Raw genomic sequence first — 16,462 nt, forward strand, 5'->3', positions numbered from 1 at the left:
CATTTTATTGTGTTACAAAATGGAATCAAAATGGATTTAATTAGGAGTTTTTGCCACTGATCAACACATAAAAAGTCCATAATGTCAAAGTGAAAAATAAAATCTACAAATTATTCTAAATTAATTACAAATACAAAACAGAAAATAATTGATTGCATAAGTATTCACTCCCTTGAGTCAATATTTGGTAGAGGCACCTTTGGCAGCAATTACAGCCATGAGTCTATTTGGATAAGTCTTTACCTGCTTTGCACATCTGGACACTGCAATTTTTGCCCATTCTTCTTTGCAAAATTGCTCAAGCTCCGTCAAGTTGGATGGGGACCTTTGGTGAACAGCAATTTTCAACTCTTTCCACATATTCTCAATTGGATTGAGGTCCGGGCATTGACTGGGCCACTCCAGGACATTGACCTTTTTGTTTTTAAGACACTCCAGTGTGGCTTTGGCTGTATGTTTGGGGTCATTGTCCTGCTGGAAGATGAATCTTCTCCCAAGTCCCAGGTCTCTTGCAGACTTCAGCAGGTTTTCCTCCAGGATTTCTCTGTACTTTGCTGCATCCATTTTGCCCTTTATCTTCACGAGCTTTCCAGGCCCTGACGCAGAGAAGCATCCCCATAGCATGATGCTGCCACCACCACTCATCAGACCATAGAATCTTCTTCCACTTGGTCTCAGAGTCTCCCACATGCCTTCTGGCAAACTCTAGCTGAGATTTGATGTGAGTTTTTTTCAACAATGGCTTTCTTTTTGCCACTCTCCCATAAAGGTTAGTTTTGTGAAGCACCCAGGCTATTGTTGCTGTATGCACAGTGTCTCCCAGCTGAGCTGTGGAAGACTGTGACTCCTTTAGAGTTGCCATAGGCCTCTTGGTGGCCTCCCTGACTAGTGCCCTTCTCGCCCGGACACTCAGATTTTGAGGATGGCCTGTTCTAGACAGAGTCACAGTTGTGCCATATTCTCTCCATTTCTTAATAATGGACTTTACTGTGCTCCGGGGGATATTCAATGCCTTGGAAATGTTCTTATATCCTACTCCTGATTGGTGTTTTTGAAGAACCTTATTCCGGATTTGCTTTGAATGTTCCTTCGTCTTCATGATGTTGTTTTTGTTAGGAAATGTACTAACCAACTGTGGGACCTCCCAGAGACAGGTGTATTTAACCTGAAATCATGTGAAACACCCTAATTGTACACAGGTGGACTCCATTCAACTAATTATGTGACTTCTAAAGACAATTGGTTGCACCAGAGCTTATTTAGGTGTGTCATAGCAAAGGGGGTGAATACTTATGCAATCAATTATTTTCTGTTTTATATTTGTAATTAATTTAGAACAATTTGTAGATTTTATTTTTCACTTTTTTTGTGTTGATCAGTGGCAAAAACTCCTAATTAAATCCATTTTGATTCCATGTTGTAACACGATAAAATGTGGAAAAGTCCAAGGGGGGTGAATACTTTTGAGAGCCACTGTATACTGTTAGTTGGGTAAAGATTATTTTTGAAAACGGCCTACTTGGTAATGGTGATAGATGAATGTGACACGTCTATGAATATTCTTATAGATGGCATGGCGCTGAAGGACTACGCTTGTCAGACAACATTTGATGATATTTTGCCTCTCAAAATCAGTTTTTTCCTCTGGCCACATACCTGGGTCGTTTGAGTAACACAAGTAACTCGTAACATTTTGGAAATGGACTGTCGCCGATTTATCTTCTTTTCTCCATGGTGAGTGCCAAATTCTCGGTCTGATTTCAAAAGAGATAAAGCTGCGTCTTTGTCCAGGCTGTTAAATTCTCCTTGTCAAATGACATCACTTTTGGCTTGATTTGCAGGAGTTAAAAAAATACTAAGAAGCTGCTCGTTTGTCAGTTCTGATTCTTTTTTTTTCTCTTTTGATTTTGAGAGTTAGATTTCTGGTGATATATTTTTGAAAAGCCGCTAACCTCCAATAATACCTGACGTTTTGTGCACTGCTTACATTGTGACCTGTACCTGAGGTCTGTCACGCGCACACTGCAGCAACCTGTTATCTCAAACTATCATTATCACCGTTCAGCCAAAATGGAAAAAAAAGAAGTTTAGGGCAAGATTTTAATGCAGACAAAATCATAAAATAGTTAACAAATATGTCAGAGTTTCAAAGGACAAGTGTTTTGACACGATTACATTTTTTTTTTTTTTTAAGTCCCGAGCCTGACGGCGTCACTAGTTGACATCACCTGCTTTACAACATCATAACAGAGGCATCTTTGCGAATTCCTTCAACTCAAAACAGTGACATCACAATAGTCACTTAACAGCACTCTTTTCATCAACGTTTCCTTATTTCAATGAAAATGTTGTTATTGCATCTAATTTAGATTTGTTTTGCCACTTTGAAGTTGCTTAGGAACCTGCATTATTATCCATGTTTATAAAAGGGGTGGCTCAGTTAATCCCTACCTGTTGATAACATGAAGTGTTAGGTAGCACGTTGCTTATCTGTTCAATAGATTCACTGACCGAGGCACAGCTCTCTGGGAATGGTCTTTGTTGTTTATATTGGCTGACAGTTCTCTGATTGTCTATGACAAATTTGATTTAACTATATCAAGGTTATTATTTTTAAATACTGGCAATGCAGCCCTTGAGTATACTTTGGTCCATACTTTCAAATATTTTCCTTTATTAATTAACACTAGAACCACCACGGCAGTCATTTTGACAGTTTGAGGTTTTCAAATTTAAATTACTCTACGTGTCTGAAAGTTGTATATATTGTAACGACCCAGACAATTGTATCGTTGCAGGACTTGTTGTCTGTCCCATTTGTCTTGTCTATCTTATATTATGTGTATTCAGGGGGCGTAGCTAGGATTAGATTTTTACTGAGGCAAAAATAAAAAAAAAGTTGAACAAACCTCTTGCAGATCCTGTTCATGTCACAAAGGTAAAAGTAATCATCTTATAAAGCCTGGAGACTGTTCATGCAAACTGCAAAGCAATATTAAGTCCCTTGGATGATGATGTTAAAGTTAAAATTTGATGACCCATATTATTTCAAAGATTAAAACTAATTGTCTCCCAGCAAAACCACAGCAACCTAAAATGACCATATTGACACTGTCAGAAATATGTTATTTTAACTTGACAAGAATATGACATCAGTATTAATAGGTAGATGGGTTCATACCTTTATTGACATGCATTTGGTTCACTGCTACTTAAGGTGCCTTACACTGCTGGGACTGGTAACTGCTGCTGACTGGTAAGACTGGTGCTGATACTGCTGTGACTAGTGCTGACATTGTGGCTGGTGCTGACACTGCTGGGGCTGACACTGTGACTGGTGCTGACACTGACTGGGGCTGGTGCTGACACTGACTGGTGCTGACACTGCTGGGACTGGTGCTTGCACTGCTGGGACTGGTGCTGACACTGTGACTGGTGCTGACACTGACTGGTGCTGACACTGCTGGGACTGGTGCTTGCACTGCTGGGACTGGTGCTGACACTGTGACTGGTGGAAAAGGAGAGTCCAACTTTCAAGAAATATTCTGTTATTTATCAAACGGGAAATACCCAGATGCACTTAAAGGAATAGTGGAAGAAAGGCTAATTTTTGGAGACAGTCCAGCGTTTTTTCATTACAGGTGGCAAACTAATGTACAAACACAAGGCACACAAAAAACGACAAAGGTGAACCACAAAATAGACACATTCTATCAGTATGTACATCAGTATGTTACTGTTTGTTATAATACTAATTCAACTTTTTTTTGTTCATTAAAAAAGTTGTATTAAACAAGATAAGATATTCAAAACATGCTGTATAGCGAAAAAAATGTGTAATCCCTCGAGAATGATTGTTGTTTTTGAAGCAAAGGAGCTCAAATAGTATGCTTGAAAGAAGGCATCCATTAGCCATAGATTCCAATTTACTGTATTCGTCTGTGTGTGTTTCTGTATGTAGTACTGTTTTTTGGGGGGTTTTTTGTGTATAGTTAATTTTGGTAATTTTTATTTTTTGTTTGCTTTGTATTTCAACTCTGTATTTTGATATACAGTACATTTGCATGGTTACCGTTTCTATTTGTACATTGTTATGTTAGTTAATTCAGTTCGCTTTAGCTGAAAAACGTTTGGGGAAAATACAAATGTAATACCATAACTGTTAAAAGCAATGTGTTTTGAGCTTGAGAGTGTTTTGAAAGTGACTAGTAGTGTGTTTTGAGTGTACACTACAGGTGTATTGCCTGTGCATGCACTGTTTCAGAGCGGGAGAGTAAACATCAAGGAACAAGTGACTAAGAAAATGATGAAAAAAAATGTAAGCGGCGCTCAAAAACATGATGTGTCAAAGACAACTTCTGTGTTGATCCCCTGTCTTTTACAATGGTTCCACAAATGGGGGCCCACAAATCTGTTTGGCGCCAGGCCCACAAAAGGTTAATCCGGCCCTGGCTGTGGTAGTCGTAGTTAGAGCTCTGGACTCTGACGGCTGGGTTGAAGCCATAGAATGGCTGTTCGTGTACAATATTTGTATGACCCTATAGAACTTTGACAAGGGATTCACCAAAAATAACAACACTAATAACAACAACAACAACAACAACAACAACAACAACAACAACAGCAATAATAATAATAATGTGATGTTCCCACCTCTGAACGCTAGAACTCTGAAGTAGTACAGTACTTCAGGCGGGGGAAACCGGTCAGCAGAGGTCCTGGTGCTGCCTAGCGCACAGGCCGGGTCGCTATACATGCAAATACACAGCCACTATGCTATAATAAAACGCTATGCTATGGCAGGTAGGGTGATACTTGGACAAGCTGACTGTCCAGTTAAAGTGACGAGAAAAAAAAAAAAAAAAAAACATACAGCCAGCTATTCCGGTTTAGCTACACATTTAATGTCATCATAAAAACAGGTACTTCGATTTTTGCTGTGCTGGCGTTAAAACATTCTAGATGAAAAAAAAAAAAAACATCACATCGCGCAGGGGAAAACACAATATAAATGATAAATTCACTTAACATTGATTCTTACCAAGAGTTGGCTTCTTTTGAAAGAAATGTGTAATTGGTTGTTTTTTTCTCCGTTTCATGTTAGCGCTGCAATGTAAACCAGAGTACAGAGTAACTTGGGAAACTGACTAATGAGAAACGTCCTTGTGGCGCGAATTTTACATACCGCAGTGTCTGTACAGCTCGAGATAACAGTAATGTGAAGACATTATATATATATATATATATATATATATATATATATATATATATATATATATATATATATATATATATATATATAATTTAATGTCTTCACATTACTGTTAGATATAGTGTAAATTTTATATATATATATATATATAAAATTTTACACTCTTAAAAAAAAAAGTGGGTACGTTTTTTTTTTTTTGTTTTTTTTTTTCACAATTAAGAATTGAGCCGATTTTTACCGAGGCGACTGCTGAGGCTGCCTCAATGGACGCTACGCGCCTGGTATTGTAAGGGGAACGGGTCACGCCGTTAGTTAGCAGCGGGAAAGGGGGGACTGCAGACCTTGGGTCGATTGGTTGAGCCGGACAGCGGCGGGCGATGAGCAGAGGATATATCAGGTGGTGCATGAGTGACAGAGGGGAGAGAGACTGAGAGTGAGAGAGTGGCAGCGACTAGAGACAAAGCGAGAGAGATAGCAATAGAGGATAAATAAGGGTTTGTTGTTTTAGTGGCATGAATTCCGGCCCCTGACAGGAATTCTCTGTTTATTTCAATAAAAATTCGAGACCGAGAATTCCACACTGTCTCCGTGAGTCCTGCTTCATAAACCTGACAAAAACGCTACAGTATATATATATATATATATATATATATATATATATATATATATATATATATATATATATATATATATATATATATATACACACACACACACACACACAAGCCTGTTTTTATCTCTACTGGACCTGGCAGCAATAAATTCCTTTGTTTTGTACAAAGAATGTACCGGGAAAAATATCAGTAGGAGAGATTTCATCTTAAAGCTAGCCACAGGGCTTTGGCAGAAACATTTCGATCAGAAAATTGCGAAGCAGTAGGTTGCAGCAGCTAAACCTAGATTCTGCACGCAAGAGAAAACATATGACTTTCGTTTTAAATTAAAAAATAATTTGTTTTTATTTTTTTGTATGTACATATACCTGTTTACACCTGTTTGTACACTAGTTTCTTTTGAAATGTTTATTTTATTATATATCTTTCATTTTTTGAAGTAGTGCCAACTGGGGCGGTTGTATTTTAATTCACTCGTTTTTTTTAAAGGAGTAATATTCATATTCATTTTTAATTATAAAATGAGAAACAAACACCATGAGAGATGAAGAGAAATGTGACTGTATTACTTGAGTGAGATGAAGAGAACTTTGATTGTGTTACTTGATTGAGATGAAGAGAACTTTGACTATTACTTGAGAGAGATGAAGAGAACTTTGATTGTGTTACTTGATTGAGAGAGATGAAGAGAACTTTGACTGTATTAATTGAGAGAGATGAAGAGAACTTTGATTGTATTACTTGAGTGAGATGAAGAGAACTTTGATTGTGTTACTTGATTGAGAGAGATGAAGAGAACTTTGATTGTGTTACTTGATTGAGAGAGATGAAGAGAACTTTGACTGTATTAATTGAGAGATGAAGAAAACTTTGATTGTATTACTTGAGAGAGATGAAGAGAACTTTGATTGTATTACTTGAGAGAGATGAAGAGAACTGTGATTGTATTACTTGAGAGAGATGAAGAGAACTTTGATTGTGTTACTTGAGAGAGATGAAGAGAACTTTGATTGTATTACTTGTTTCTGGTTTGTATAAATGAACAGGTCTTTAACCTCTTTAAAAAATACGAGTTAAAGACTGGAGTAACTGCTTTGAAAATAAGGCTCTTTGTGATTTACTAGCACTAACAGAACAATCTGAACTTTGTGTTTACTTGAGTTCCATAAGTTGTACCTTTAATTGAGAGAAACTATGAATGTTGGGAGCACTAATATGTATTGTGACTGGTCTCCTCCTTAAGACTCTCTCACTGGCTGAGTGGACATTTGAAACCAGTTTACAGTGCAGCGTGAGAGTAGAGCTACTTGTCGAGTGATGCATAGCTTTAATATCTATGATCCAAGGCATTATTAAAACTATTATGTAAAGAATACTAATGAAATGCTACAAGACAAAAACAGAACACTGTTGCCTTTAGGAATGGGGGTACATGATAATGAGAGGAGGGCCAGCATAGGGTTAGTCCTAGAGAGCAGTCATCTCTAATCCATTAGTGCAGCTCCTGTACACTCACATGGATTGTTAAGGCAATGCTGTCATTGTTATACTTTGTTATCTCACAGAATGCTAATTGGACTTGTGTGTCTGCATGTTCAGAGCATACCCACGCACAATTCTGTATTGACAAAAAAACACAAAGGAAAGGACAGCCGCGGTGCTTCATATCGGAATTAATTACAAAAATGAGTCATCGTCATTTTCAGATACAGTATATAGTTCATATTAAATTGTGCACTGCTGTTTGCCCAGGATGTAATATTATAGGAATAAATGTACACCCAACTGTACCTAAGAGGTTACAATTCAAGTGAGGATTTCTAGAGACCTGATAAACCACAAGAGCAAAGTGTGAGTCTGTGAAGGCAGGAAGTCAGTTTTCCTCCTCACCACTTGTGTGTAATATATACAATAGCTCTGCCTCCAGTTCCCTACTTCGCTCTCTCCGAGCACCCAGACGTCGCTGGGCTGCTGCCAGACGTCGCTGGTGCTCCCCCTGCTCGCTGCTTCGCTCCCCCTGGGTGATCGGACATCGCTGCGCCGGTCCCCAGGTGAAGACCTCTGCCCGCTGCTGCATCCTCCTGTTCCCCGGCCGTCGCTTCAGTCACCCCTGTCATCCCGGTGGGGTCCTGTGTCGCCGGTTTGCGGTCCCTCACTGAAAGCGCCGGAGGGACCGACCCACCCTCAAGCCCGCCCGTGGAAGAGGGCGAAGATTAAAGAAATCAGACTGGAGGGTGGGTGCTCTTTTAAGGGTGGTTGGGGGTGGTCATTAAATGGCCAGTGTCTTGTTAAGACAAGGGGAGGATGTGTAACAGACCAGGGAGAGGATGGGGAAAAGATGTAGGCAAGGAGGGGCCAAAAGACTACATCCCCCAGAATGCCACTGGAGGGAGTCAGGATAGGGTACACCTGGCTCTAATAATAAAATCAATGCCACCTGCAATTAGCAGGCAGGTATTTAAACCAGGATAAATGTTTGTTCTGGGCAGTCTCCAGTCTGTGTGAGGGAGAGAGGCTGTCACGGTAAGGAAACCTGTGTGGTTTTGTAAAGGTAGTGTGGAAACCTTTGTGTCTGTTTGAAGAATTGTGTTAAAATTGGTAAATGGCTTAGCCGTCTGATTTTAGTTAGGAACCAAAAGTAAAAAAAAGTTTAGTTATCGCTCCAAAGCGGAGTTAGGTTTTTGTTTTGTTTACAGTTGTCTTATTTCTGTAAATAATAAAATCGCACGAAAGTGCTTTAAAACTGTCAATTCTTGTGACTGGGTCTGCATTAAAAAGGGGCTACGAACCTAAATTCAGTGTAAACGTATTACAATATATAGAGGTAAATATGCTTTGCTTTTCTATTCCAACTTAAATGTAATGTTTTGTTTCATTATGATGTTTTGTTTTATTATGATGAGTATATGATGTTTACTTAACTATGCACAATTGTTTTTTCAGAAATGTTTTATCCTCAGAGTTTTCCTCAAGTTACCAAGCTGTGGGAATAGAGCGCTGTGTTTCTCGAACAGGATACTTATATACTTCTAAATGGGGCTCTGTGCTACTATAATAGCATAAGTATATACTTTTAAATGGGGCTCTGTGCTTCTTTAATAGCATCAGTATATACTTTTAAATGGGGCTCTGTGCTTCTTTAATAGCATCAGTATATACTTTGAAATGGGGCTCTGTGCTTCTAGAACAGGATCAGTACATACATTGAAACGGGGTTCGGTGCTTCTAGAATAGCATCAGTATATACTTTGAAATGGGGCTCTGCTTCTAGAAAAGGATCAGTATATACTTTGAAATGGGGCTCTGTGCTTCTAGAACAGGATCAGCATACTTTGAATCACTATTATATCTATTATACAGGATTTATTAAAGGTAACGTGTGTTGGTACATTTAAATAGAGATAAATTCATTGTTAGATCTTATAATACAACTCGTAGATTGAATTTACTATGAAGGTAAATTTTGGTTAAATTTAGGTAGAGAGAGACCAAATCTTTCTGTCTTGAATTCTGGTCAGAACCTGAAAAGCTGATTAAGATCTTTCAGTTGTTCCTGTTCTTACTCTAAATAAAAGGATGACCATAAGGTTGTTCCAGAACAGGCTGTTATCTCCTGTCCTTGCTTTGACTAAAAGGTTAAATTACCTTCAGGCTTAGGAACAAGTTTGGTTTATGATGGTGTTGTAAAAGCTAGCCCCTTCAGGGAGATCTGGACAGTGTTAGATACTTGGACTGATTAAAAGATTGTATAACTGTAACCAAAAGAAACTTGTCTTCTTGTGATTGGTTTAAAGAAAAATCATGATGTCACTGAAACACTGCATTTAAACTGAGAATACTGAAATGTGCTTTGTATTGTTCTGATCCCTGCTGGAGAGAGGATACCTGCAAACTGCTGTCAGCATGTAACCTTTAAGATGTCTGGTTGTAACTTTGCAACTCAGAACTTTTATCTTCAATAAACTACACTTGAGAGCAAGAAGCCCACAACTTCTCTTTCGCTTCTTCTTTTATTGCTAATCACAACAATGTGATGTATGTTTACTTATTTAAACTGGGTTTCTGATTTGAGGTTTAAACCAATAAACCCAACCCTTTTTAATAAGTGTATTCAATTATTCATATTCATGTAAATGTTCTGAGGTTTTATTTAAGTCTCATAACATACAACATGATTTCACCTGCTTTTCCCTGCTGTGTGTATGTCCTGAAATATCCCAACTAAAAATTTCTCATAGTAAAGTACAGCAATATGAAAAAAATCATAGGTATGCATTGCAAAGCCCAGAGAAGCATGGTAAAGCATATTAAAAACATGGCAAACAATGATAAACTATGGAAAATGCATAGTAAAAGCATGGTGGAAACTACAAAATTACTGTGTACATTTACCGTGGTGAACCTTTATAAGGGATAGGCTATTTCTTTAAATTCAAAATTTGACGTGGTTTAACCTAAACTATAAAAAACAAAACCTGTAAAATAAAATCTGATCCACTCATTTTAAAATGCTGAAGATGGTAATTTCCCTTCAATAGCCATTCATAATTGACCCTGTCCTGTAGGGAGCACAGTCTGTCACTGAAGCCTATTCTGTAGAGAGCAGAGTCTGAGTCACTGAAGCCTGTCCTGTAGGGAGCACAGTCTGAGTCACTGAAGCCTGTCCTGTAGGGAGCACAGTGTGAGTCACTGAAGCCTGTCCTGTAGGGAGCACAGTCTGAGTCACTGAATCCTGTCCTGTAGGGAGCACAGTGTGAGTCACTGAAGCCTGTCCTGTAGGGAGCAAAGTCTCACTGAAGCCTGTCCTGTAGGGAGCACAGTCTGAGTCACTGAAGCCTGTACAGTAGGGAGCACAGTCTGAGTCACTGAAGCCTGTACAGTAGGGAGCACAGTCTGAGTCACTGAAGCCTGTCCTGTAGGGAGCACAGTCTGAGTCACTGAAGCCTGTCCTGTAGGGAGCACAGTCTAAGTCACCGAATCCTGTCCTGTAGAGAGCACAGTCTGAGTCACTGAAGCCTGTCCTGTAGGGAGCACAGTCTGAGTCACTTTGTTTTGTCTCACTGAATCTAAGCCCTGCAGGTACTATAATAGAGGACATGATTACATTGGGTAGGCTTCATAATGTTGGCAAACCAAGCAGCAATTAGCTGATAACAGCCAGATAAGCAACAATTAAATTGTGCTCAAGCCAAAATAGCTTGCTTTATATCAGGCATCATGTGAGATTATTAAGTGCCCCAGTAACAGTCAAACTTTCCATGTGCAAGTATTTACAAACTGAGTGACTTCAAACTGAGACCTCAAAAGACTTGTTGTTTTTATAGTTTTTATAGTTTCTAGCTTTAAAGATACATTTGAATGGATATGAAATATACTGTTACTTTAATGAATGTATTGTTTTTACAATCATTTTGTATGCGATTTTCTGTTTCAGTCAAGTCTTGGGGACTTTTTAAAACACAGAAGTGTGAAGTCCCTTGCTAAGTTCAGCTGGTACGCAGAGTGTAACCATTAACTTGCCCCACTGCGACGCTCTGCCCCCATTTATGTTTGTTCCATGTGAGAAAGCAAATGGGTGCTTAAAACATTCCCAGGATCTGAAGACTGAAACAGAAAATGATGTGCAAAGTGATTCTAAACAAAAAGAACAATATATTAGTTAAGATAATTCTGTTATTCTGTTCCATATGACAAGTCGCTCTTTAAGATGCATTTTGACAATTTGCATTTCTTTAATGTGAAGTTCACCAGGATTCATATATCTTAATTTGTCTCCATTTTTGAAATATTTCATATTTCATTCTCCATAGTTTTGCTTAGATTTGTTATTTGCTTAGTAACTATTTTTGCTAAATTATGGTGAAGTGAGGTGAGGAAGCCTATTAGTATTGCACTATGCACTGATACCCACAGCATTGTACCCTGAAGCCTATGCAATGTTTCCCCACCTCACTTTTCATAAGCTGGAATAGACAATAATGATACAAGCAGAGACAACATTAAAGAAGCATACATAACACACTTAATTCAACAGGGATAGAAAGCAAAATACTGGGTACTTCCACTAATCATCCGTTAAACACAATCATCAGTGAAACACTGGGTACTTCCAACAATCATCTGTGAAACACAATCATCCATGAAACACTGGGTACTTCCAACAATCATCTGTGAAACACAATCATCCGTGAAACACTGGGTACTTCCAACAATCATCTGTGAAACACAATCATCCGTGAAACACTGGGTACTTCCACTAATCATCCGTTAAACACAATCATCCGTGAAACACTGGGTACTTCCAACAATCATCTGTGAAACACAATCATCCATGAAACACTGGGTACTTCCAACAATCATCTGTGAAACACAATCATCTGTGAAACACTGGGTACTTCCAACAATCATCTGTGAAACACAATCATCCATGAAACACTGGGTACTTCCAACAATCATCTGTGAAACACAATCATCCATGAAACACTGGGTACTTCCAACAATCATCTGTGAAACACAATCATCCATGAAACACTGGGTACTTCCAACAATCATCTGTGAAACACAATCATCTGTGAAACACTGGGTACTTCCAACAATCATCTGTGAAACACAATCATCTGTGAAACACTGGGTACTTCCAACAATCATCTGTGAAACACAATCATCCATGAAACACTGGGTACTTCCAACAATCATCTGTGAAACACAATCATCCGTGAAACACTGGGTACTTCCAACAATCATCTGTGAAACACAATCATCTGTGAAACACTGGGTACTTCCAACAATCATCTGTGAAACACAATCATCCGTGAAACACTGGGTACTTCCAACAATCATTTGTGAAACATAATCATCCGTGAGACACTGGGTACTTCCAACAATCATCTGTGAAACACAATCACCTGTGAAACACTGGGTACTTCCAACACATCCGTGAAACACTGAGTACTTCCAACACATCCGTGAAACACTGGGTACTTCCAACAATCATCCGTGAAACACAATCACCTGTGAAACACTGGGTACTTCCAACACATCCGTGAAACACTGGGTACTTCCAACAATCATCCGTGAGACACTGGGTACTTCCAACAATCATCTGTGAAACACAATCATCTGTGAAACACTGGGTACTTCCAACACATCCGTGAAACACTGAGTACTTCCAACACATCCGTGAAACACTGGGTACTTCCAACAATCATCCGTGAAACACAATCACCTGTGAAACACTGGGTACTTCCAACACATCCGTGAAACACTGGGTACTTCCAACAATCATCCGTGAAACACTGGGTACTTTCAACAATCATCCGTGAAACACAATCATCCATGAAACGCTGGGTACTTCCAACACATCCGTGAAACACTGGGTACTTCCAACAATCATCTGTGAAACACAATCATCCATGAAACACTGGGTACTTCCAACAATCAAGCGTGAAGCACAATCATCTGTGAAACACTGAGTACTTCCAACACATCCGTGAAACACTGGGTACTTCCAACAATCATCTGTGAAACACAATCATCCGTGAAACACTGGGTACTTCCAACAATCAAGCGTGAAGCACAATCATCCGTGAAACACTGGGTACTTCCAACACATCCGTGAAACACTGGGTACTTCCAACAATCATCCATGAAACACAATCATCCGTGAAACACTGGGTACTTCCAACAATCAAGCGTGAAGCACAATCATCTGTGAAACACTGGGTACTTCCAACAATTGTAAGCCAGTACTGGGTGCTATTAGATGCAGACTCTAACTTCCTAGCTACAGTGTTGTACTGGAAGCCAGTGCTGGATGTAGGAGATGCAGCCTCTAACTCACTAGTTATTAAAAATAATAACACATGATATGTGGAGATAGTGATTTCCAATATGTAACTCCTCTTAATGAGCACTGACTGCTGTTCTGACACACACGCACATTTCTTTCTTAACTGCAGTGAATTGTGTTTGTGAGCATTGCCTAATTGAGGTCAACCTAATCAATGTGTGCGTAGGTGTGTGTTTGCAGAGATGCATTTAAAACGCACAGCATTTCTAATGTACTGTGTGTTATTGTGCAAGGCAAACACTCTTTATTGTTAATAATATTGTCATGTGTTATGGAGCTCATGAGGAAAGCAGCACTGATAAGACACAGACAGGCGGGTTTTAGTCACATGCATTACTGTACAGAAATCCCAGATGGGTTTCATGCTGTTACAATGTAATGGAGACTATACTTACATGGAACTAAAACATAATTGTGAGCTGTGTCAACTGCTGAACACCTGCACAGGAATAGGAACACTCTTTGTGTTGCAAATTGTATAGTGTGTGTGTGTGTGTGCTGACAAAATATGCAGTCTTTCATTTTTAGCAATTCATTTTAGAGATCATCGTTTTTATTCCACACACACAGGCTGAATTTTTCCTGTGATCCTCGTCATTGTTTGACTGCAGATGACTAGCATTTTCTGCCATTGTAATAAAAAAAGCATACACTAAATCCTGATCCCTTTAGTATAGTGTGTTTGTAAATCCTGATCCCTTTAGTATAACGTGTTTGTAAATCCTGATCTCTTTAGTATAGTGTGTTTGTAAATCCTGATTCATGTAAGAATGCTTCATTATAGAGGATCACAGGTCACAATAGTTTTGACTATGAAACATTGGTCATTTAATTTATTATGTTTCTTTCAGTATTTCAAAGTGTTGCATTATTGGGTTTTTAATAGTTATGGATAAATTAGTCGAAAGAAGTCAAAACATTTGTCATTGAATTTATTATTGTAAACTTGTGTTATTCAGGGGGCATGAACGAGGGCTCCTCCCCCTAGTTCCTTCCTACCAATAACATCTGCTATCCCCTACTTAAACCCCAAGCCTTGAGTTTGCTCTCTGTCTTGTGTTTTTTTGTTTTTCACCATCCTCGCCTCCTCCCCCACTATGCTTTCCTCTTCTATTCGGCTCTCCACCTTTGCAACTGCACCCTCCTCTGCAACTGGGCCCTCCTCTGCAACTGCACCCTCCTGTGCAACTGCACCCTCCTCTGCAACTGCGCCCTCCTCTGCAACTGCGCCCTCCTGTGCAACTGCACCCTCCTCTGCAACTGCGCCCTCCTCTGCAACTGCGCCCTCCTGTGCAACTGCGCCCTCCTCTGCAGCAGTCTTCCTCTTGGGGGTAAGTGAAGCTCACTTCCCAACCTTAGAAGCCCAGCTGCTGCTGGATTTGTCCTCCGTGAGGAAGGTTCTCCGCTAGTCAAGGGAAATCTCCTTACTCTTCTCTAAGTTATAAAACACATATCTTCTATTATCAATTCCTGAGGTCTCTTCCTCTACACAGCCCTCGATCATGTCCAGTGAATGTTTCTTTAAGAATTTCTAAATGTAACACTATTGAGTTTTAATAGTTATGCATAAATGAAATCCCAAACTGTGTTTGAATCACAGTCCAGTTAGAAATGGAATCTTAAAAACAGATGAACAATCAATCAGCTTGCACATGGTAATTCCACTGCTGTGTGCGTCAGCTGCACCAGCACTAGCTGGCTGGCTGTCAGTACACTGTCTTGTTGTTTTGTGCAGCATGTGCAGCAAGCTTTCCCTTTCTCTGAAACACAGAGGGGCAGATCAGAGCATCCCCCCAACTAAAAGCAATCGCTGTGTTCTACTTCTAATGGATACTTTCAGACTTTCAGGGAAAGACCCTTTGGGTTTGACTAGGAAAAAAACAACAACAAAAGGCTGGGGGGGGGGGGGCATATTTTTTGTGCTATGGGGCTTCAATAATTACAACTAAAAGTCAGGAGAGTCCAATGAATTCTAATGCATTGCATTGCTTAAAATACCCTAAAATATGCCAAATCATGGTAAACTAGAGTTAATGCATAGAGAATACTGCAAAATCCCACTGCAAACTTACCATGGTAAACATTTACATGGGTTTCAGCAGTTAAACACCATGGCTGTATTTGTAAACCTTGTAAACAGAAAACGCAGAATTCAGGCACAATTCCATTGCACAAGTGCTTTTTACATTCTTTTTTATAGTCTATAGCCACTTTACCAAATTAAACAAAGAAAATACATGTGCAGCCTGCCTACCTTCCAACCCCGACTCAGCCATGATTCATTAAAAGCCTCGAGCACAGCTTTCCAAAGTATTCCTCCCACTCCAGGATATTCCTCCAGAGGTCCCAGTCACTCCCCAGCTCTGCGTCCAGGGATCTGCTTGAAATCTGAGCAGCTGCTCTCTGCCCACTGCCTCTTATAGCAGCCAAGCCAGTGAGTGACAACAGGGTGGGGAGGAGGAGGAGGCAAGCAGACCGGAGCCTGGGAGACACAGGGGGTAGACCTCTGAAACCCCTTGATAAGACACATTCCTCATGCAAACCATTCTGAAATCAAGTGTTTGTATTCACCACTGGCGAGAGGAATGGGATTACATGTCATACAGAATTATATTGTACACTGCTCTAGATTTAAGATTTAAGATGTCTTGTCAAGCAGTTTATTCATGATAACAAAAAGCAAATGGTAATTGTGAAGTTCTTATACAACATGTAAATATCAGAAGCCTGTGGTTACAGCAGGTTACAGCGGTGTGGAATTCATATCGCCCGGAGCCCCTTGTTGTG

At 39.5% G+C, this 16,462-nt stretch overlaps 1 protein-coding gene across 1 annotated transcript in view; it reads right to left on the reverse strand.

The window, feature by feature from the left end:
* The window catches only part of LOC117429369 (synaptotagmin-4), a 55,835-nt gene extending 39,752 nt beyond the window's left edge, over positions 1–16,083 (reverse strand). The window contains exon 1 of the mRNA XM_034048771.3: positions 15,930–16,083. Within this exon, the coding sequence (XP_033904662.1) occupies positions 15,930–15,951 (22 nt within the window). The 5' untranslated portion in view covers positions 15,952–16,083. The remainder of the gene's footprint in view (positions 1–15,929) is intronic.
* Between the last annotated feature and the right edge of the window lie 379 nt (positions 16,084–16,462).

This window comes from Acipenser ruthenus, chromosome 24 (assembly GCF_902713425.1).
Source record: "Acipenser ruthenus chromosome 24, fAciRut3.2 maternal haplotype, whole genome shotgun sequence".
Classification (NCBI taxonomy): Eukaryota; Metazoa; Chordata; class Actinopteri; order Acipenseriformes; family Acipenseridae; genus Acipenser; species Acipenser ruthenus.